The 25144-nt window shown below is 33.0% G+C and overlaps 1 protein-coding gene across 2 annotated transcripts; it reads right to left on the bottom strand.

Moving 5' to 3' along the window:
* Positions 1–20047: 20047 nt before the first annotated feature.
* On the bottom strand, positions 20048–22110 carry LOC149546804 (uncharacterized). Of its 2 annotated transcripts, XM_089791373.1 has the most exons (3): positions 21555–22110; positions 20925–21398; positions 20048–20308 (listed from the first exon to the last, which is right to left on the bottom strand). In XM_089791373.1, the coding sequence occupies exons 1-3, from the start codon at positions 21963–21965 to the stop codon at positions 20291–20293; spliced, it is 903 nt and encodes a 300-aa protein (XP_089647499.1). In that variant the 5' UTR covers positions 21966–22110; the 3' UTR covers positions 20048–20290. The 2 variants fall into 2 exon arrangements, with proteins under 2 accessions (XP_089647499.1, XP_089647498.1); XM_089791372.1 differs by having other exon boundaries at positions 20925–22110.
* Between the last annotated feature and the right edge of the window lie 3034 nt (positions 22111–25144).

Below are 25144 nucleotides of genomic sequence, written 5' to 3'. Positions count from 1 at the left end.
ATGGAATGCAAGGTCACAACCATGCGTTCTCTCTACTCTCATCCTAGTCTATACAAGCACTCAAGGCATGGGCAAGAACCAAAACACTTATCTTTTTAGGTTCATTCAGTTAGTATTAGGTGTGAATGTTTTCACTTATTAATCCAACTTGCAATGAGTTACCCTGGCAGCCTCTTAGGGCCCCGACCCCCATTGCAAGCCACTTCCCAACACTACATGCAGATATCCTACCCTAAGCTCATGGAATCATAAATCTCAAAATAACAAAAGATAATCCATAAAATCATCAAATATGCATAAAAGCATCAAATCTCCATGAGCAAGCATCCATAGAAAATCATGATCACAACAGCTCTCTATTGGCAACTAAAGTATCACTGATAATCAAAAGTATCCATTGGTTCTCAATAACCAAAATATATCTTAATCATACTGATCGAAGACTCCAAAATGGTTGAGTCAAAACATGTCACAACATGACATCATCAAAAATAAATCCACATTTCAGTCCCATCATGGTGACTAGAAAATAACCAAGGATAACTGATATCCTACCCTAAGCTCATGGAATCATAAATCTCAAAATCACAAAAGATAATCCATAAAATCATCAAATATGCATAAAAACATCAAATCTCCATGAGCAAGCATCCATAGAAAATCATGATCACAATAGCTCTCTATTGGCAACTAAAGTATCATTGATAATCAAAAGTATCCATTGGTTCTCAATAACCAAAATATATCTCAATCATACTGATCGAAGACTCCAAAATGGTTGAGTCAAAACATGTCACAACATGACATCATCAAGAATAAATCCACATTTCAGTCCCATCATGGTGACTAGAAAATAACCAAGGATAACTAATCGATGACCAAAAATGGTTAAGTCAAGTGTCTCATACATAAGAATCTCAACTATAATAATTAGTAATTTGCAAACATTACATAGAGCATTCCATCACAAAATCATGGTTGGGTTTATAAAGATCAAGATTAAAACATCATTATGACATCGCAATCACATCACCCCCAAGCCTCTGGTAGACGTCCTATAATTGGTCAACACTAGTCAATCCAAAACCCAAAACAATAGCATAAAGAATACATTGAAAACACATGTTTTGGTTTTGCTAAATTTACATGAATTAAAATGTAGAGGTCTCAGTTTATGTTTCCAAGTTTGGGGAATGAATGGAGGAACATTTTGTATAGTTTTCCTAACACATATATTATTTTGGATGAATAATTTTGTTTCTTAAAATCCATCTTTCAATTATAATCTTTGTATGAAAACATCCCCCACCAAACTATGAATATACGTTATTTAATAATTTAAAACAATTAAATTATGAACCTTTAATCATTTATTAAATAATAATAATTTAAATCTATTAATAACATATTTACATATTACATATATACATACATACATACATATATATATATATATATACACACACACACACACACACACACACACACACACACACACACACACACACACATATACATATACATACATACATATATAAATATATAAATAATTATTATTACATTTTATTAAATCAAATTAATAATTTCGATTGATACCATATATCATATGAAAATTAAATAACAATGAAAATTCGAATTCATACGAAATGACTATCATACTCCATATATACAATTTTGTGTACCCCCGGTAGTACGCAGGGTCCTGTGGTCGCAGGGCCTGCGACGTCAGCGGGTACTATGTACCCCTACCATCACAGTACCTGCAGAAACCGGTACACTATGACCGTAGTGGGCACGGGGGCGCGGGTCTCATCCCCCCACATTAATGCATATCACTTTTTTTTTAAATCGCATAAGTGATTTTCCATTCATGTATGCGATTTCGATTTTAATAAGGTTTAATATTTTTTCAAAAATGTTTTCGATTACTGGTATGATGTTCAATTTTTAATTAAATGAATATTATATATATATATATGTGTGTGTGTGTGTGTGTGTGTGTGTGTGTGTGTGTGTGTGTGTGTGTGTGTGTGTGTGTGTATGTGTGTATATATATGTGTGTGTGTGTGTGTGTGTGTGTCTATATATATATATATATATAGACACGCAGAGTTTTAAACATCACAGCATATGAACATGTATACATATATATACATAATTGCATATGTGTGTGTGTGTGTGTGTGTGTGTGTGCAGATTCAAAAATATAAACATGTATATACATGGTTTATTTAGAAATTCTAATTTTTCAGAATTTTCCTATAAACTTTTAATCTCAAATTTATCCAAATATTAATCTAATGGATTTTGCTACGATTTAAACCCTAGCCCCATGAACTTTTCAGATCTATGCATATAATCAATTTTACCTACCCATATTGAGAATGGATACAAATTAAATATAAAAAAAAAAACCCCAGAAGACATATGGAAGACACGAAGAAGATAGGGAATGCAAAATGTAGAAATAGCGTAAGTAAAATCACAAGAATCTACTCGGATTTTGATGCTAATTCACTCTTCCTCAGAAAACCCACAGGGCAAGCTCCTCCCTTCTTCAGAGTTCCCTAGTCCTCCAATGCTCCAAATGCTCTCCACGCTATGTCTAAGCTTCTAGGAATGCCTAAATATAAAGAGCTCTCAGGAAACATCTAGAACGCCTCTACAAATAGCTAGAAGGTGTCACCAACTAAGCATGTGTCTTTTCCAACCTTCTAGATGAGTCATAGGGTTGTAGACACCATGTGCTTAATTAATGTACTAACCCCCGTGTTGTTGACATATGAGAAATGAAAAGGTGCATTAACTCCCATGCAAGCTTATAGCTCCAATTTACTTTTTATATAATTTCTATTTAAATTTTTATAACTTTCATTTTATTTTTTTATAACTTTTATTATAATTATTTATTTATTACTTTATTATTATTTTATTATTATTATTAATTTTAATTTCTAATTTTCTTTTATTTAATTCTTTTTCTTCAATTAATTTTCATTTAATTAATTATAATCATAATATCAAAACCCATAATATTTTATATTAATTTTTTCAAATAATTAATTTATTAATTAAATCTATTTATTAAGACTTAATTAATAGAAAATTCACCATAGACCTCCAAGATAAAATATGGAAGCCCATCATAGAGCAATTCACACAAAACCAGTCTAAAGGGTTAAAAGTCACGAAATATGTCATCTGACACATTCATTGGCTAAAATATATAGATACTTGTCCTATCTCACTAGGACAAATGGTTTAAGGGTTTGAGATTTGGACTTCAGAATTTATCTCCCTTCTCTTATCATTGAGATAGTATAATAGGATATGTTCATCCTGACAATTTAGGGAAGTCAATACCTTGTACCTGCAACCTGTAGAAAAACCATGCATGTACATACAATATATATAATGCTAAGCTAAACAAGAAATGGCAGGAAGTGGTGCATCATGTAGATCCTAACTAAGCAGGTGACTACGAATCCCTTCCTTAACCATATGAGAAACGTCATACAATAAGAAAACACACACACCACACACATGCAAGTATGGGATAAGTATCCATAATAAAGCACATGAAATAATAAACCATCTGACTAATCATCAATAATAACTAAAAGCAATATAATGATCATCATGCATACATGAAATGTAAAGTCTAAATGATCTCATCATGTAACCACTGAATCCATAACATAATATCTGATAGTCTCAAAACAATACCACTAATCCATCAACATAAAACTAGTCTATCATAGTCTGATAATAACAACAACAATGTCCAAAAAAGATGTGAACGAGGTTAGGCACTACAACATCCTTAGGTAATGGCTTGATGAATATGTCAATAACCTATTCTTTTGTATGGACATATTCCAATCTAATCTCCTTATCCTGCACCAATTCTCTGACAAACTGATACTTTATTGCAATGTGCTTGGTTTTGGAATGAATTACTGGATTCTTTGATATTTTAATTATGCTTGTATTATCAGAAAACATTACAAATGGTTCTCTGATTTCAACTTTCATGCATTCCAACAACTATTTGAACCAAACAATATTAGAGTAGTTTATTACTACTGCAACATACTCTACTTTTTCTATAGATTGGGATGTGCAATTTTGATTTTTACTTGTCCAAGATACTAACCTCTTTCCAAGAAAGAATGCTCCACCACTTGTACTCTTTCTATCATCAATGTTTCCTACCCAATCAGCATCAGTAAACACTTTCAAGTCCAAACTACCTCTAAATTTATACCAAAATCCATAATCTTCAGTGCCTTTCAAGTATCTCAAGATCCTTTTGATTTCCATCATGTGATTCTCTCTAGGTTTTTTTGAAAGTCTTGCCACTATACCAACTGTAAGAGAAATATCAAGCCTCGTATGAACCACATATTATAGTTTTCCAATTATTGATCTATATAAGGTCTGATCTACCTCTTTAGAATCATCATCTTTGGTAAGCTTTAGTCCCATACACATGGGATTTCCAATTGGTTTTGAATCTTTCATATCAAATTTCTTGAGTATCTCCTTGATGTACTTAAACTAAGTGATATAGATACCATTCTTGCTCTGCTAAATTTGAAGACCAACAAAGAATTTAATCTCACCAAACATAGACATTTTAAATTCCTTGTTTATTTGTTATAAAAATTGTTTTCATAGATCATCATTCCCTATAAACAAAGTATCATCCACAAATATTTCTACCAAAACAATCTTGTTATTTGGTCCTTCCTTGGTATACAAGCTACTGTTATCATTAGTTCTCTAAAAACCAATCTGAATAATATAGTTATGCAATCTCTCATACCATGTTCTAGGGGCTTGTTTCAAACCATAGAATGCTTTGTGTAATTTTTAGACCATGTCCTTCTTATCTAGATCAAGAAAACCTTTAGGTTTCTCAATGTAGACTTCTTCATCTAGAATGTTATTGAGAAATGTAGATTTCACATCCATCTGATATACCTTAAATCCTTTGTGTGCAACATATGCAAGTAGGGTCTTGACACCTTCCACTCTTGCAATAGGAGAAAAAGTCTCTCAATAGTCTATTTCTTCTTCCTAAGAGTAGCCTTTACATACCAATCAAGCTTTGTTTCTTGATACTTTACCATCTTCATTCAACTTATTTTTAAATACCCACCTAGTTCTAATCACATTTTTATCTTTAGGCCTGGGTACAAGAGTCCATGTTTTGTTCTTCTCTATTTGTTCTATCTATTCATTCATAGCTACAATCCAACTTTCATTTTCCAATGCATCTTTGACATTTCTAGGTTCAAAATCAACAAGTAAACAAGTACCTTTTAGCTTACTTCTTGTCATAGTACCTTCAAATTTGTCTCCAATAATCTGATCTGGTGCATGATGTTCCTTGACATACTTGGCTAATACAAGTTCCTGAACCCTTTTTAATGAATTACATTGACATCCTTTTGCACTTCAACTTTAGGTTTTGGCTGCTCTGGCTCAGTAGGCATTGGCTTGATAGCATCTGAATGTGACTTAGGTTCCTGTAACTTAGTTTAAACTTCTTGCAACTTGGTGACTGAAGACTTAAGAGTAAAAGTTTCCTAATTGACAAGTGTATATGGTACTATATCAGGTTCAATGAAAAAAAATCTCCTATAATCTTCTAGTTCCTCTTTGCTTTCTTCTTTAGTCCTTTCTACAAACTCATCAACTTTTGCATGTGCACTTTCTATGATTTTGTGAGTAGACAAATTAAAACATCTATATGCCTTACTCTTGCAAAAATATCCCAAAAATATTCCTTCATCACCCTTTACATAAAATTTTCATTTTCTAGATTCTTTCAAGATATAACATTTACTTCTAAATACTTTTAGATAACTTACATTGGGTTTATAGCCATACCATAACTCATAGGGGGTTTTGAATGATTTCTTCTTCAACCGTACTCGATTCAAGGTATGAACTGTAGTGTTGATAGCTTCCTTCCAATATTTGCTAGCAATGTTCTTTTCAATCATTAGAGTCCCTGCACAATCCATTATAGATTTGTTCCTTCTTTTAGCTATTCCATTATGCTCAAGAGTTCTAAGAGTTGATACCTATCTTTCAATTCCTCTTCCAATGCAAAAGTTATTGAATTCATGGGAGATGAATTCACCACCTCTATTTGATCTCAAACATTTTAGTCTTTTCCCTAGCTCCTTTTCTACTTTGGCCAAATACCATTTGAACTTGTCAAATGCTTCTAACTTCTCACTCAGTTACATAATAGTTATCATTCTAGAGTAGTCATCAACAAAAAGAATGAATAACTTTTCTCCAAAATAGCTCTCAATTCCAATAGGTCCACACAAATCAGTGTGCACAATTTTCAAAATTTCTTTAGACTAATAGTTTTTACTTTTAAAGCTAGTATTTCCTATCTTACCAATTTGACAATTCTTGCATAGAGCCACATTAGGTTTCTTTATGCTAGGAATGCCTCTCACTTACTTGAATTTTCTTATTTTCACCAGGTTATCAAAATTCACATGACATAACCTTTTGTGCCACAACCAAATTTCTTCAACTTGAGAAATAAAACATGAACATTCACAAAGTTCAAGATAAAACAAGTTACATTTTATTTGTATGCCTGATCCAATCAGCTTTCCTTTGTCATCCAACTGTCTTGCCTTTACATGCATGAATTCCACCTTGAATCCAATATTGATTAGCTATGCCATACTAAATAGATTATGTTTTAGTCCTTCAACCCAATAGGCATTATCACATACAAGCTCTTTGGTTAGTGATATTCTTCCTCTTCCTTTTATGAAACAAGGTTCATTATTACCAAACCTCACACTACCACCATTATAGTCTTCAAAATGTTCAAACTTTGTTTTATCACCAATCATATGATAAGAACAACCACTATCTATGATCCATGTATCATTTTTGCTGACATGAAAGATAAGTTCCATCTTATCTTCCTCATCATTATCAGATTCATCTTCCACAACAATGTAAAAAATATCATCTTCACTATTATCAGAATCTTTAGAGTCTTTTTCCATGAAACATGTTTTCTTATCTTTGACCTTGAATGATTTGAATTCTTTCTTTTCATTACACTTATGACCTTTCTTCTCATCCTTTTTTTTCTTGTTTAGGCACCTAGTAGTAATATGACCAATTTCTTCACATGAAAAATAGATTAAAGGAACTTTTACCTTTGTATTCTCCTTTGCCTCTAGAATATTTTCTTGCAAGTAGAGCTTCAACCACCACAAGATCATTGTCAAAACTCTCTTTTGATTCTTCTTCACTTTATGACTGGCTATCCTTTATCTTCATTCCCATTTTTTTGAGTGAAAGCTTGGCTTCAACTTTTGATTCAATGTTCTTGGATGCTAGAACATAGTTGTTATAGTTATCTAGCTCAAATGTAGTCAATCTTCCTATTATGACCTCTAAATTTATCTTATGATTTTCTTCACATCTTTTTTCTTGAATTACAAAAACTCTAATTACATAAATGGGAAGCAATGTTCTAAGAACTTTACTTACAACTGTTTCATCTTTGATATCTCCTCTAGAAGCCTTGATTGCATTGACACTTGCTTTGACCTTTTCAACATATTTAGCAATATTTTCATCTTCTCTCATCCTTATTTGATTAAATTGTCTACTTAGACTTTCTGCTTTGTCTCTCCTTACATTGTCATCACCTCCATAGATATCTTTTAGTTTGTTCCAAATTTCAAAGGTAGTTTTGTAGTCCTTGATATCATCAAATTCTTCATAGCTTAGGGTTGATGCAGTGTCTATAATCATGGTGTTATGAGTCTTCTTCTCAGTAATATCATTAATAGATAATGTACTAGCAAGAGTTGTATATTCTTCATCAAGATATTCTAATCTTGTATCTCTAATGAAAGAAAGATGGAGTCTTATGAGACCTTACCATGCTAAAAAGTTATCCCTAATGAGCTTTGAAGTTTCCCTCTTGTAAGACATCCCGATATTTAGCTTAGATCCTTGAAATCCTTCCTACAAGCACCAAAAGCTCTTATACCAATTGTTGGAAATATAGATGGAGTAACTAAGATGGGGAGTGAATCAGTTACCACAAAAACAAATCCACAAATCCCTTAGATGATTTATAAAACAAGTTACTATTGTCACTCGTTAACTATACAGAAAAATGCTATAACTCGATAGATGCAACATATGTTATCTTTAATAGATCTTTAAGTATTCATAGTAATTAAAATTCAACCATAAAAGAAGTAACATGTACACATGAGACACCAAATTTAATGTGGAAATCCAATATGGAAAAAACCACCAAGTAACTAGCTACTAATTTTTATTCTTCTAAAGTGAGCCCTGTTAGGAGCCAACCCGGTTAAAAGTTACAAATCACATTGTTAGGTGTGACCTTGTTAGAGGATTTAATCACCTTGTTAGGAGTGATCTTGCAAAAGGACTTTAGAAAAATTCAATAGAACTGTCACCTTGTTAGAGGATTTACAAATGGTTGTTAAACTAACTCTATTAAGAAATTTAGGAATCACTACTACAATGGTGAGAAAATAGCAATGAATTGACCTAAATGAGATGTAATTGAATTGTTGATACAAATCTCTTTTCTGCTTCATTAGATCTTCTCTAATCGAATGCAACTTTGCTACTCCTCAAGGATATCTGATCCTTCTTCAAAGTTCACTCACACTTTCCTCTTCAAACAATCAACACACTTGCATGCTTTCTCATTACACTTTAGAATTCTCAACTTGAGCTTTTATTTATACCTTACAGATTATCAAGTCATCTTATTTACAAGTTACAATTACCAATAATCATTACCTTAGTCAGCTAAAATTATAACATAAAATATTTTTAACTTTATTTCTCAAAATAATGAAATCTTTCATTGGCCAACCTTGCTCGGTAAACATTTCTTCAAAATTGATTTCCAGTATTAACAAAGTGAAGCTCAGTTAACATTGAATCCTACAAAATTCTTTGGAGATTAAGTGAACTCGATAAACGTTCACTTTCCTTTGTTAACATTGTGAGCTTGGTTAACACTGACTTCTCCCACAAAATTCTTCAATCACTTGAGTGAGCTCAGTAGAGACTAATTCCATAGAATAATTTCTAGGAATGCTCGATAGACTCTGAAATTTGTTTTGTTGACCAACTGAGCTTAGTAGATAATGTGTACTAACTGATATGACATTTGTGTAGCATCAAAAATAACACACAATTGGACAATTGTATCCAAAACATACATCATCCTCCTCGGATCAATGATACCAAGTACAATAAAATAAATAAACCATCCACCATACATGATACATCCATCCATCATAAAAGATATATACATCCATCATAAAGTATAACTATCCATCAAATGATACATAGAAAGAATGAAAGTAAATGCAGATGAGGAATTCTCTAGCCATGGTGACTATACACAAATCTCCATGGTAAAAGTGAAAAAACACTACCACCCGACCACATGGAACCTAATTGGTCTACTCCCACCACACTAAGGAGATAGTCTCAAGTCCCAAATAGGATATCAATCCACATATCAAAAGTACTCTCTAAGTTTAGGAAATCCTAAAAGTATTCTACCTCAAAGGATTCCAAGATAGGTCGACATCTATACCTAGAGGCACACAAGACACATAGGGAACCTACTATGTAAGCAGGAAAGTATCATCGCATGAATCATGCTAGAGGTACCCTAGTAGTCTCTCACGACCCCAACCCTCTAATGATCCTATGCAACCACTAGTGTCTTCTCATACTAACAAGGAAAACTACGAAATGCAAGGTCACAACCAAGCATCCTTTCTACTCCCATCCTAGTTTATACTAGCACTCGAGGCATGGGTGAGAACATACAAAAACTCTTATTAGGTTTATTTTACTCTCAATTATTGTAATATTTTCACTTAGTAATCAACTTACAATGAGTTACGCTCACAGCCACTTCCCAACACTACATATAGATTTCGTACCCTAGGCTCATGAAATCACAAATTACAAAATCATGGTAAATTCACTTCAGTCCTATGCAAGCAACCAGAATGCATCATAAAGATAATCATAATAATCACATTAATTCTCTATGAGTAACTGGAAAGCATCAAAGACAAGTCATAATATCCATCAGTTCTTAATAGGCAACCAAAAAGTATCCCAACAATACTGATCAAGTACTCAAAAAGGTCAAGTCAAATATCATATAGCATGAATCTCACAATCCCACAAAGAAACTGAAGACAATAATCAACAATATAAACATACTCAAAGTAGAGCATACTATTGGCGCTCAAAATTGTAGCTCGATTTTTTTTCACTATTGAAAAATTGAGCCCTATAAATGCTTTTTGATGCACATGTCCCTAGTTGTATTTTTGAGGCCCAAGAGGTGTTCAATGTTTCTAACACCCTCCATTCAGCCTGTCCATGTGTTCCATGAAGTTAAAGCGTCATTCCAAGTCATTTTGTAAGTCCTATTTTGAACTAGTTCCAAATCTGCATTTTACCCTAAGTGTCAAATACCAACAGGAGGCTATGCTTGCAAGTGAATATCACACACCTAGAAACATTTTGTAATAGGCTACTTTGAGAGTGTCTAGTGTCCATACCTGAAAGCCTATATTTCAGGTTTTGAGTTGTTTCGAGTCCATTTGACTAGGTTTTGAATCCCTCAAAGTTGGTCATTTAAATTTTTCATACTAGTGCACATTGTCCTAAATTCTAGGAAGCCCTGTTTGACAAGCTATAAATTTTGACCAATTGACCTAAATGCTAAAATTCCTTTTGTGTTGCATTCTAGATGTCAAAGACTTGTCATGTTTCAAGTTTCATCTCATGATGACTCCGTTTGATAAGTTTTCAAATGCGATTCCAAACACAATTTCTATGTCTTTACTGGTGTCAATAAATGCAGATTGTTTGGTACCCATGTTCATGATGTTGTAATTCTAAACTCATGATTGGTGAGATTCAATGTATTGTACCACTGTGTTTTCCTCCAAAAATACTCCAAGTGTGTTAGTTTGCAAGTCGTGAGGAATCCATTTCCACACTTTTCCAGGTCAATTCCATTTGCAAAAATCGATTTCATGTCATTCTTTCTAGTCAGCAAATCCAAGTAACTCACTTTGGTGGCTCACCATTTACACCCTATTATTCTTCATGAGCCCTAATCCAAAATTTATAATGTCCTCATGACAGAAAACTAATGCCCCAGTTTTCATCTTCCCAAGTGTTCATTTGCCCAATTTTGAAAGCCAAATCCATATGCAATTTGTTGTTTTCTAACTTGCTTTCATGCAGGTAATTCTAAGTAAGCAACTTTGACAATGAATATCTTTTGACCCCGAATTCATCATGAGACGAGATTTGACAGGGTGGAAATATGTGGAGGAGAGATTCAGTGTGTCAGTTCTTAGAGGCTGATCAGGTGATTTAGTCAGTTTTTAAGGCCAATCAACAGACCTCCTAACATGAAATTCATAGATTGTAGTTAAGTTGTAAAATGAGTTTTAAAAGTGTTTTCAACAGTCAAACTTGAGTCTAATCAGTTCGAGATGTCCAGTTGGTCAATTTGGAGTATCAGTTGCCCAAAAACAATTTTTTTTAGCCAAACCCACTTTGGGGTCTGACTAAATTCTTTAGAGTTAGGACAGTTATTAAGGACTTAAAATGTTTTAAACTTTAGCTTCATTGATGGAGAATTTTCATCCTTAGGTAGATATCTTGAAGTGCAGAAAAGCTATTTACTCAACCAGTTATGAGGTTAACGGAGCGAAGTTTCACAATTGGGGAAAAAATGAGTTCATGAGTTCCTCTTTTGAGAAACCATCTTGCTAGGCCGCGTACTCCTCAGTTATCTATTGAGGTCCAAAGATTGGAGGAATTAGCTCTGAAGCAATCTCAACAACTAATACATGTGACTCCTTCAATGCCCAAAACAATGGGTCTTAGTCCGTTTGAGAAGTCAAAGGAAAAATCATCATGTTCAATTGATACAAATTCATCCATTGCAAATGCTACTCAATCTATGGGATCATCCCATCTTATTAACTCACCTAAATTAAGTAAAGGTGGTAAGCTTGTAGTTCTCAAGCAAGGCAGAGAGATGGGTTCCTCAACTGTTGCTAAAACTGACATTGCTAGCCCGAGAAAAGTTGGAAATACCATTAGCATTTCAATTAATGCTTTGGCTAGAGGTACATCAAATTTAGGTGGAAATATGATGGGTCCTAGGAAGCTTAACTTTCTAGCAGATCACAGAGCAATTTCTTCAGTGCTTACTTCTAGTACAGTAGATGAGGGGCAGAGGTAGAGGATGGCTTGAAGGGAAAGTAGAGAGCCGCAACCATTGAAGTAGCCACAGACCGAGGAAGAAGTAGCTCATGCCTCGGCAAGGGAATGAAGATGGTATGCAACATATTGCATGGCTTTCAATAGATCTGATCTATGTCCATTTTATGGATTTGATGATCATACAAATATGGAATAAAGAAATCATAAAACACACCAAGCAAGGAGCAAGTAGGATATTAAACCATGGTAAGAGCTAAATGCAGCAAAGAAAGAATACAGGCACAAATGAAGGAAGATAACTTGGTTCAACAAGCTACAAAGAAATGAAGACAAAGACCCGTTTTAAGAAGTCCATGCAGTCAAACATGGTGGAAAATGTTGGAATAGATGAAAACAGGGGACACCCAGAAGGAAACTCCATGCTTATAAGAAGAGCTCCATGCCAGTTAAGACACAAAAAAATGTGGCATGAAGAAAACATAACCCATGCATGTCTAAGGAAGCTGACTACCCATGACCAGCAGGGAGCTTTAGAGTCCACATCTTGGAGGCAACTGTCCATATAGTAAAGAAAGCCATTTCAAAGGGTAAAGACGTCAGAGAAGAAGATCGCTTGGTGTGAGATCTTAGAAAATTTTGCTAGGTGCGGAAAGAAGGAAATCTGGCTAGTTAGAAAAAGACGCCTAATGTTGCAAATAAAAACAAAGACCAAGAGAAGCAGGGTCTACACATTAAAAAGGGGTGCCAAGCAAGGTGAAAGGCAATGTCCAAACTAAGATTCTAAAGCCACCATAAAAATAGTCCATGCATTCAAAAAACCATATAATAGATCATGCATAGACACAAGAAGCCACAGAGGTGTCATGGGAAATAAATGAAAAGCACCCATGCTTGAAAAATGTTTCAAGCAAATGTGTGCCAATAAAGAGAAACCCAGACATCAAAATGGGATAATCCACGCAGTCCAAAGGGAAGATGGTGAAATTTTTATTATCCCACATTGGCTGGGATTTAAATATTTTAGGCCTTCAAATAGAAACCTTTGTGATAATAATAATGTCTTAAGGAAAAGGCTATTTTGAAAGTCGTAGGTCATGAAGTGGAGCCCCATAGATAATGACAGCTGGCAGGTTGTTAAGTCATAATTTTGAATGAACATGCTATCAGAGAAATGCAAATGTTGAACCCAGTGCACAAGATCACAACACTTGGCAAATCGAGAGGCCCTCGCTATCTCGCCAAGTGAAAGATGCACAAGAGTTAACCTGGTGAGATAGTGATGCCAACATGGCAAGGGTGATGGGGTTGTGATGTGGAGTTCTTGACAAATCACAAGGTGCCATGTGGCATGGATTTTGAGGTAAGGTGATGTGGCAAGCAAGTTTAGTAGAGGCACCAAATCATGTCATGTGATAGATATAAGGGTCCTCGCTATGTCATTAAGAAGAAGCTACTCACCCGTTAATATAGTGACATGGTGAGGAAGAATCAAGAAATGACACATGGTGCCACATGAGCGAGTTCAGGTGTGATGTACAGGATGCTGCCACATGGCAGATCCGACGAACAATGCAATCTCACATTACAAAGATGCAAGCTGGTTAAATAGTGCAAGAATGAAATGTCCCTTTACTGGTTTTACATGATATTTACAACCTTTAATCAGATCTTTAAGATCAAACAACTAATATCACAAAGATCCTCCAAATTTCTCAAGAAACCCCAAATCGGGTATGCCAGAAATGGTGCCAAAAGCTTCACAGCTTCACCTATTATTAATAAATCTGAAAATGGATATTTTTACAAAAAATTTAGTAGCATAACAGCCTACAAAATGACATTTCCAGATCTATATATCCTTTACACAACAGCTCACAAATGTAGGACAAAACTATGCTCATCGAGCTCCCGAAATTAACACAAAAATGCCCGAAAACATCACAAAAACACTAATAAACTATCTCAGAAGTTTAATCATGTCCCAATACATATATTTAGCTCTATTTTAACAGCTTAAAGTCTGAAATACAGTAGTAACCAAAACTGATATGAAATGCTCAACTGAAAACACCAAACTCATGCAAAAAACACACCCAAAAACCCACAAATCTACACTGTTCAGCACAAAGGCAAACTCTGTATGAGCATGCACATGGAATGGCTTCAAACTCCCATCCTTAGCCTTCCTAGAAACCTGCAAACTCCCATTCTTGGGTCTCCCTAGAAACCTGTAAACTCTCGTTATTGGGTCTCCTTCTCCACAGGTTTGGCAGCCTCTGAAGAATAACAAAGAATGAGCAAAAATCAAGTTCTGGAATGAGCCCAAAATGCCTCCAAACCCCTTAAAAGAGGGCATAATTGTAACTCACGTCCAAGAGAGGTTAATGAAACACATTTTAATAATAATTTTCATTTATTAGTCCAACGGTTTCAAAAGATTAACCCCCCTTTTTTTGAAACTTCACTTTCTTGGGCCTGCCTGCGTTAGCAAAGATTATTATTTTTTAATTATTTGAAAAGGGGACATGACAGAGAAAGTGGGAAGTTGACATGTGGCAAGTGGTCCCATAGTAGATGGTGAAATGGTAGTTGGTACAGATTGAGTAGCCAATCAGGAAGCGACACGTGGCATTGGTCAAACTAGGTTTGACCTGAATTCAGAGGGGTGAAGATAAATTTGAAAAGTAATAAAAATAAATCTTTTTCACTATTCTTTTTCAAACTAGACGTGCAAATTCATTTTAAATTTAAAAGGGGCTTTAATATGAAGTTTGAACCTTAGAGCATTTTTAAATTTTTCAAAATTTAAAATTAAAGAAGTTGTAGAGCTAAGTTTCTACCAGGGGAGTGTTTTTCAAATTGAGATTCTGGGCATTTTCAAAAGGTAAAATATGCAATATTATATATCATTGGAATTGTGAGAATCTAAATTTTTTGATTTTGCAGTTAGTTTTTGTAGAGGTAGCAGTCTGTTTGAGCTATGCAAGGTTTTCTCTTAGGTTTCCTTTTTGTAATTGCATTCAGGTATCAATGTTCAGAACTAATTTCTAATGAGGTGATGACCTGAGTATGGTTAAAGGGCAGTAAAGACTAAGTTTGGGTCAAATTTTTTATCACATTCACTTAGTAAAACTCAAATTTTACAAAGCATTTCAGTGAATTTTTTAGATATTTTGAATGACTCAACAAGTTTTCATCTTGAACAAGGATATTTACAAATCAGCAACAAGTAATGATGAAAAAAAATCAGATCAATGTGTGGAAAGAGGGTAGAAAGAGGTTTTTCTGATGTAAGAGATTGGATTTCAAGTGGATAGATGGCAGTTACATAATAGATCTAGGAATTCCTTCTTGCTATATCTATCTTTTTCTTTCTCTTTGTAAGGGTTCCTATTTTTTGTGATTGAGAAACCAGTAGGTTCCAGTTCTTTGGAGAAAATTGGCACATTATTGTGATACAAAGGTTTTGGATCCAGTTCTTGATGCATTCCCACGATTGTCACACCATATTCTTCAACATAATTCTCTCATATGATAGCAATAGTGAAGATAATACAACAAATTTTGATATGTTAAGTGTCTTCATGTTTCAATTTTATGCATCTGCATGTATAATTTCAAGGAAATGAATACATATGAGTAGTAATTTCACTAGTTTCATTCTGGTTCTTGTCTCTTGTCTCAGCAATCTGTAAGTCTTATGTGGTTTTGGAACAAAGATCTGAGACCCATTTGCATCCCTTTCAGGTTGTATGTTTGATGTATTTTGCTGTTGGACCAAAAGGCCAAGTAAATGCTTGATATGTTTAACAAGGTTAATAGTTACTTGAGAAGGATATTTTGTGAGAATGAGATCTGAATGAACACTGATGTCTAAATCACAAGGTGATTAAATAGATTTGATGTCTCGGTAAAAAAAATATGTCCTAATGTCATACGTGTATGTTTTGAATTCATGGAATTGACCAAATGGATTAGGCACTGATCAGTTATAGGATCACTTGTTATACTACTACATGTTTGAGGATTTGTTGAAAATAAACATCAATAATCAATTGTATTTCCCTTTCATGTTGAAGAACTTAAATATGATGCCCTCACGTAGCTTCTGAGATTCATAGATCTGCATTTAGCTACTGTAGATTTATGTTATTTCATGAGTTATTAGGAGAAATAAGAGTTTTATCTGCTTTACATTAGATTCATTGTATGTTTTGATAACTGGTACCATATAAAGAATCTATAGGTATACCCGCCTAGGTTTTGTAGAGGTTGAAGTGCAGAAGGAGTGTAGCCTTATAGTTGGCTTGGGTTCTTGGTGAAGTGTGTCCATTATTGGAGATAGCTGCCCATAGACACATTCTTTCCTTGCATGCTTGGTTGTTTAAAGATTGTTAAATCAAGAGCCAACACATACCATGGCGAAGTAAAAGTACTCAAGATCGAGTCAGCATAGTGCCACACTCACAAAACTCCCAAGCCTCTGGTAGATGTCCTATAACTGGTCAACAATATCTAGTCAAACCCAAAACCCAAATATACACAACATATAGAAACAAGAGGCAAGCACATGCTTTGGTTCATTTTTTATTAACATGGTTGGGTTAAATACAAGGTTTCCATTTTGGTTTCAGTATAAGTTTCAAGTTAGGAAGATTTCCCATTTACCCTATAGTTAACCCATAAATTTGTTTAAATAAAACAATGATTTACCCCACCCCCCCAAAATATTTGAAGTCAACTTTCTAAAACTTACTGAGGGTAAATACTACATTTGTTTGAGTTTACTCATTGTTTTGTGATAGAACAATAGTAATTTCAACTAAAGTTGAATTTACAATTTAAACAGTACTCCTATCTTACCAACTATGAATGTTTGATTAATTTTTATAAATTAATTTTAAATAAATTAATAACTATGTTAAATATCGTTGATTAATTTTATTTTTTATAAATTAAATTTTTTTAGTAAACTTTATTAATAATATAATATTTTAAAATGAATATAAATATTATTAAAAACTTAATTAAATTAAATTTTAATAATATTAATTATAAATAAATAAAAATAAATAAATTACATGCATTTTAACCTTGCCAGCTTTAACCTGGGCCGTGGCCTCTTTATACCTATGATAACTCTGCCATGGTAGGCTGCTACTATAGCAACATAACATAGTATTGTTGTTGTTGCAGTAGTCACTACTAGGACAATAGGTTATCCACTGAATGGAGGTAAGGGGGTAGGGGGTGGGTAAAACCCACCCCTCCCCAAAAGTTTTTTTTTTTTTTTTTTTTTTTAAAAAATGGTAAATAAGACAATAGACCCCCTTATAATAATAAGATTTTTGAATATATATATTTTTAATAAAAATTCTAGCATAACTCTGATAGGGAAAATACAGCCAACTGGTTGAATTTTCTTTTTAATTTGTTTTTAAACTTCAAAACCTTTCCCTGACCTTTTCCAAATTCAAGATCTATGAAATGAAATATTATACTGAACATTTAAAACTTCCCATACACAGAAGATTTAACACATGCACTAGAGAATCATAATATGATAAATTTCATCACAAGATTATCCAAGCATCCATTAAACAAACATAATGAAGAGATAAAATAAATAGTGTATTAAAACATGTAAAAATCAAAAGCATCTACTTGGACACTGATTCTAATCCCTATGCCTCAGAAATCTATAGAAAAAATTCCTCCTCTTAGAACCTTCTCCTTTTAAAAAAATTTTCATTCTTCAAAATTTGTGGGTGAATTGAAAACAAACCCCCAAGTTGTGATATCGAGTTCTCTCCTAGAAATTTAGGCACTAATTGTGCGTTCACCCTACAGAACTCCTTGCTCACAACTTTTAACTCATTATTAAATTTTATTTATCTTTCTTTTATCTTTCCCATGCACATTCATTAATTAATTATTTTATTTTATTTTAATTTTCACTTGACTCTTTTTAGAATAATTTATTAAATTAAATCTTATGCAAGCATCTTGCAATTATGAAATTTTTAATAAATTAATTTCTTTACCCACTTCTAAATTTATTTTCAAACATTAAATTTGATAACTATTTATTAACTTAAATAATAATATTATTTAGCATTTATTTAAAAATGAACTCTAAATATATTATTATTAAGTTAAATAAATATTATCATATTCCAAATTTATACTTATGACTTTTATCTTCACACTTAATTCTCTTTTTTTTTTTTTTTTAAAAGAGGGGTAAACGCTTTGACCTAGAGCTATGAACCAGTGAGGCCACAAACGGGGGACCTAATCCCCATTAGATTTGAATCTTGATGGCAAGGATAACAACTCAACAACTTAACCATCACAACATGCCACTATTGGCTTTACACTTAATTCTCTTTATTTAATTAATTTCTCAATTAATTAAATATTAAAATATCATAATAATTTATTATTAAATTAAATCATTAATTTAATTTTTTAACTAGACTTAATTAATAGAAAATTCACCAAAAACTCATAAAGTAAAATATGAAAACCCATCATAGTAAAACACATACAACATCAAACTAAAGGGTTATGATCATGAATTAATGTCACCTGACATGACAAATGGCTCAAAGTTTTAGAATTTGGACTTAAGAATTTATCTCCACTCTCTTACCATTGAGAAATGTGATAGGGTACGCTCATCTTGGCAATTCAGTGAAGTCAATACCCGTTACCTGTAACCTGCATAAAATTCACACATGTACATACACAATATAACTAAGTTAAATAAGCAATGGTAGGAAGTGGTGCATCATGTAGATCATGATTAGCGAGTGACTATGACTCCCTTAACCACATCAGAAATGTCATACATAAAGAAAACAAACACGCACACCATACACATGTAGTATGGGTTAAGTATCCATAAGAAAACACATATGCCAATCCATCTAACTAAACATCATCAATAACTGAATAACATTGTAATAATAATCATGCACACATGAAGTCTAGAGTACCAAGTAATATCATCATATATCAATTGAGTCTGAAACAATATCTAATAATCTCAAGACAATGCTACTAATCATCAAACATAAAACTAGCCTAAAAGAGTTTGACAATGATAGAAAAAATGTAAACTTGGAAAATGTAAACTAGGGGCAAACACTTTAGAGGATGCATTGAGATGATTTCAATTCAAACTTTTTTTTATCATTATAATATCCTAAATTTTAACCAGCATGCTATCATTGAAAATACGATTAATAGTTAAATATTTCCATTTTTACAAATCATAGTCTTGATTAGGAACTTATTTCTACATTTTATTTTACTGAAGATGCACTTCTTGGTAAAATTATAATACTCTTCTTGGTAAAATTATAATACTTCACTTTACTAAGTGTAATAATCCTTCTCATTTTGTTAAAATTATATTTAATTTAATAGTTAAAGATATATCAAAGATTTTCAGAGAATCGCTCCAATATTCACTCATAGAATGTCAATCAAATAAAAATAAATTGAGATTTAAAACAAACTAAGAGACTTGTAGCATAAATTTCTGCCAATAAACATAAATAAGAAATAAATTCTATTACAACTCCTCAAATAATTGATTTAAAGCTAACTAAACATTCCCTGCAGCTACATAGTTTAAGGAGAATCTTATCCCTTATTTAGAATAATATTTTGAGATTGCAAAGAAATAAATTTAAGCATAGAATAATGATAGTTAGAGATGGTCATGTAATTATTTAAAATATAGAGTAACAGTTAATAAACAGTCATTGTACTATTCCCAAACACTTCACAATCTGAAAAAATAATCTTTCTACAAACCCAACAAATTACTATCGAAACAGTAAGACATTACGTTAATAGAACTACTAAATGTGAACCTTTAGCTAACATCCTCAGTTCACCTAAAAATCTTCAAACATCTCATTCTTGAAACTCCTTCACATATTCACAGATTTGACAGCTCCTGAAAAACAGCATAAGAAATAACAAAATAAAAACAGTGTATGAGAAAATGGTATCAAAACTCTTCCATCATATTTAAAATCCTATAATCAAGAGGGAAGATTCTCTGCATTCCCAAGAATATAATTCCTGTTTCACTTGTCTTCCAAATCCTAACCCTCCAGATTGTAACTTGTCATTTCCCCCATTGTGTAAAATGTTTTCAATTAGCACTTACAATTTCAAAATGTACAATCCAATTGCTATGCCTTATTTTGTCTCACAATATTTCAAATCTCATTTATTAATATGCCTTCATCATTTCAGTACAAGTCGTTCCTAGATCTTAATTTACTATTTTTGTCACTTAAATTTGAAGCAAACATTATGAGCTGTGATCGAAACTAGTCTACTATTAGACATGAGGTGCAAGAGAGATTAGTAATTCCTATACGCTTATTGTGAGTTTATACTAAATAGCTCACACTACAACGGACATTGGAACAAACCATTTTAAAATTGCATCCTCCGCAACATGACTTTATACTGCATGCTCAGCTTTATAATGAAAAATGAAAAACCTAGAATCACCTTATTTTTGGAGATCAAGAGAGAGCTAAGATAAGAATATGAAAAACCTGGTTTCCGTAAATTTCTGTCAGTTGGCTTTCCTCACTTTCGATCCATGTCTGATCAGGAAGATTCTCCGTCTTCAGAAAAGGCAGCTCCCCTGTGCAGCCGTCCTCAAGAAGCTCATCCGGCCCTCCCGACAAACAAGGGGACTCGTACAAACCCTTCTCCCATTGGAAAACCCCATCAATGATTTCAAATGATTTGAGACATTCCATTCGAGTACTTTGTTCATCTATGTCTTCAAAACTGCTATCCAAAGAGAGAGATTCATGAGATTGTAATTTCTTACTCTCAGTCAGACATGGGCTTATGAGTAGTGATTCATGAGATTGTAAGACGCCATTATTGATACTAAAACCCACTGATAAACAATGCGGATTGGCGTCCTCAGGATCCAATTTCATTGCTTTCTCCAATTGTTCCATATACTCATGAACTGCTGCTTCGGGCACCTTAGGGTTTAGACACTCTCTTTCCCTCTGCTGATTTGGAATAGAAAATACCCAATAGGAATCCTTGTTATTGTGAGGGTAATAACTGGAAGATTTGCTCACCCCATATTCATCCTCGTTATTTTTAGGGTAATAACTAAAAGATTCGCTATTACTTGACAGAGATTGAAGAGAAATATTCACCTTGTTCATAGAGTCATCTATGACATTGACTTGTTCAGGAAAGTTGAGCTTGGCCCTTTTCCCTCTAATTTTTTTAGCTTCACGATCATAGGCGATCGCGGCCTCATCTGCAGAGTTGTAAGTTCCAAGCCAAACCCTAATTCCCTTGATTGGGTCCCTGATCTCTGCAGCCCATTTGCCAGACGGTCGCTTCCTCAGCCCTACGTATTTGTGGTGTGCCTTCCTTTTCTTCTCTTGTACATTTATTGCCACGCTTTCCTCTTTTTTCTGCCAATGAAGATCTGCTGCTTCATTTGACCTAGCAAGGGCTTTACCGAGATGGTACTCTGAAAATTTGTCAAAGCTTATTAACAAGTCTCCAGCCGTTGTTTTGCCGGACGCAATAGTTGATTTTGCAGTTCGCCCACACATGTTCCCTATGTAAACCGAAAACCAACTAAGAATTTCTGTGTGCTCCAAACCACAAACCAGGGGCTTATTTGAACCTCAAGAGCTCCCCCTCCTGTGGGGTTTGAAAGCCAAGATGAAGCCACCTGTCGTGAATCACCTCAATTATTAGCTACTTGCGCGAATGATGTGCTGGATTGGGAGTCGTTAACTACTAGTCTACACCTGAAACGAAATGTTGGCAACATGTATCAAGGGAAACACATCAGATATGTCGCGTTCATAGGTAAACTACGTAACCAGACATTGTTTATATTATAAAATAATACCCAGTATACTGATTTTAAAAAGAAATAAACAATAACTCTGTAACTGTGTCAGAAGTTGTTAACATACTTTTTTTTTTCCCCCTCTGAGAATAGAATCTAGTTGGGTTTTATATTATCACTCTCCTCAGAAGGTGATCGCTATAAAGGAACTCAAAAACTGAGGAATACATGGTATAGATTTACTCCAGAGACATCGGAGTATACTACACCGTTCGGTGTATCACTAATTTGAGCTTTCTCCCCTTGTACCTGCCGTAATAATCACATTTAATTTTTTTGATAGGTAATCACATTTAAAAATTGATTCTTGTTCACCGTTTAAGTAATTTCTTAGTGTGGTTATTGGAATGTTAGGAAAGCATTGGTAGTTTAAGATGTTATAAAGTCTAAGGATCATTTTTTATGTCTTATTGTACTTCCGGCTCATATTGAATTTTTCTCCTCCAAATTTTGGCTTTTAAAAAAAAAAAAAACCCTCTTTATATATTACATGTTATTCTTTATTAAATGAAAAATATAAATAAATAGACATAACACATTAAGATTGGTTTGATTAAAATATATGAATAAGGTAATTTTTTGTTTTATTTTTTGGTTATTTCTGTTATTAATTTTTTTATTTATGTTGTATTTTTAAATGTAATTTATGTTGTTTCACTTTTAAAAAATACTACATTACTTTGAAAAAATTATATTAGTAGGTTAAATATTGATAAATTTTTAAAATATTTTCTAAGAAAGAAAATACTCATAGTAATTTAGTTATTATATAAATTAATAAATAAATATAAATTAAGATATTTAAAGAAACAAAAAATCAAATAAGAATGCTATATTACTTTGATTAACTATTTTGATTTTCTAACTATTTTATCATGTATTTTATTAATTTTTCTAAATTTCATAAGAAAATTACATATTAGTTTTATTTTTATTTTACCCTTTTAAAATGTTTTTTCTCATCTTTCTTTAAAATGAATTGAAAATAATGAAATGAAATAAAAGACATTTCAAATTATTTTCGTAACTTTACTTTTAAATAGAATACATTAAATTTTATAGCTTGTGTACAATAACTCTTCAATAGTTTAAATTTTTTTATTTCTATTACAATTTTCTTTAAAGGCAAGTACAGTCCACTACGTGGCGCTTGTTTGTATTGGTTTATCTTTAATCTAAGTATTATTGAGTAGAATAATCTATTTATGTGTAAATGTTGATAAAATAATAGGAATTTGAATTTTAGCAATTTCATTATTTTAGTATAATTTGTAGGTGCAATGATATTATAAATTTAAATGGATTTAAGGTAACTAATTTTCTAAGTCATTGAGTATTAGTTAAATTATGAAAAATATATAGATTGCATGTTTTTGAAATTTAAAAGCATTAAAAAATTGAAGCTCACCTAGGAATTAAAACATTGTAAAAATCCCAACAGTCAAATACAACACATACTAACCTAGCACCTTTCTTAATTTCAAAAACCCATACATCATAGTATCCCAATATCTATCAATAAGTAGTAAACTATGAATGGTTGTAAACATAATATATACAAAACTAGTAAATATAGAATAAGAGCTAGATCTCTTGGTTCTTCTCCTTTCCCTCATCTTGTCCAATAGCAACTACAACCAATCATCAACTAGGAACCTATATATAGAAACAATAGTATCCACCCCAATTGTAGAAGTAAGACCTTTTTCAGCATGAAGCAGGTGAATAGTTGAAACCACCAAGTGCATAACTCTATTTGAAAATGTAACCACATCATCAAATATCTTTTCAACAATCTCTTCCCTCTCTTCCAGTTTTTGAAGGCTTTTCTGATCAGGATAATCCTCTTCTTGTTTTTGGTTTTCAACTCTAGGGGTCACTTGGGCATCCTTAACCTAGCTTTTGTTGTCCTTGTGATGTTGACAAGCAAGGGAAGTGAAGTCTTTCCCTTTTCACGCACCTACTTGGAATTCTCAAGAGTTCAATTTTTTAAGGCGTCTAAAACATGGGATGGAAAAGGGCTTAAGCGAGTAATGGTAGGGCTAATCTCCCCCTCTTTCCCTTTACTATTCATTTCATCTTCATCATCCTTAATGTATTTTTACCTAAAATCCTTCTTTTTACTCCCTTTTTATGGGGGTTTTCTTTTACCACTATGACTGGATTTTCAACTAACAAGACACTCATGGTTCAGATTTTGATTCTGTTTATTAGTTTTTTCTTATTCCTAAAGGACGTTTGTCTTTCCCCTTTCATTTCCATATCATAATCTATAATCTAAACATCCTTCTCCATTTTTATTTTTTTAGGAATATGGTTCAAAGAGGTCTGAGGGATTTTAGCATCCATAGTAGACATAAACACATAAAAAAACTTGAGTTGTTAAGGTGGAAATAGCAAGATTAGGGAGAATAAGGGAAAAGTCATTTATTAAAATTTAATAGTTTGAACATAAGGGCCCGATGAATGATATTATAAGGTTTACCTTCTTTCATCCTTTTCCTAACCTTGAAGATATTATCCTCCATAGAGTGTGCAATAAGATATGGGAACGAAATTAGATCATGATTCCTAAAATGGTTCAAAATGGGGGAGTTGTAGTAGAAAAAAAAAATGGAGCCTACCTTATAAATTTATGTAACCCATATTGTCATAAAATACCTCTTTCTAGGGAAATGGTAGGGACATTCCCACAAATCCACCATTTTCAAAGCTTAGGCTGTCACTGGGATAGAGGAACTAGTTGATGTTGGCTTCATCTAAAACCCTTGTCTGCTTTCACCATTTCCAGCCAACCAAGGAAACATTGCCAACTTTTTTAGTGACTTTTCCATTGATGTCACGATCCCATGAGAAACTTCATGGCCTTTGTTC

The sequence above is a fragment of the Cupressus sempervirens genome, chromosome 7 (assembly GCF_028749045.1).
Source record: "Cupressus sempervirens isolate cs-2001-9-10 chromosome 7, ASM2874904v1, whole genome shotgun sequence".
NCBI lineage: Eukaryota > Viridiplantae > Streptophyta > Pinopsida > Cupressales > Cupressaceae > Cupressus > Cupressus sempervirens.
Note: the sequence above shows the minus strand (reverse complement) of the source record. Positions and strands in the feature narration are given on the sequence as shown.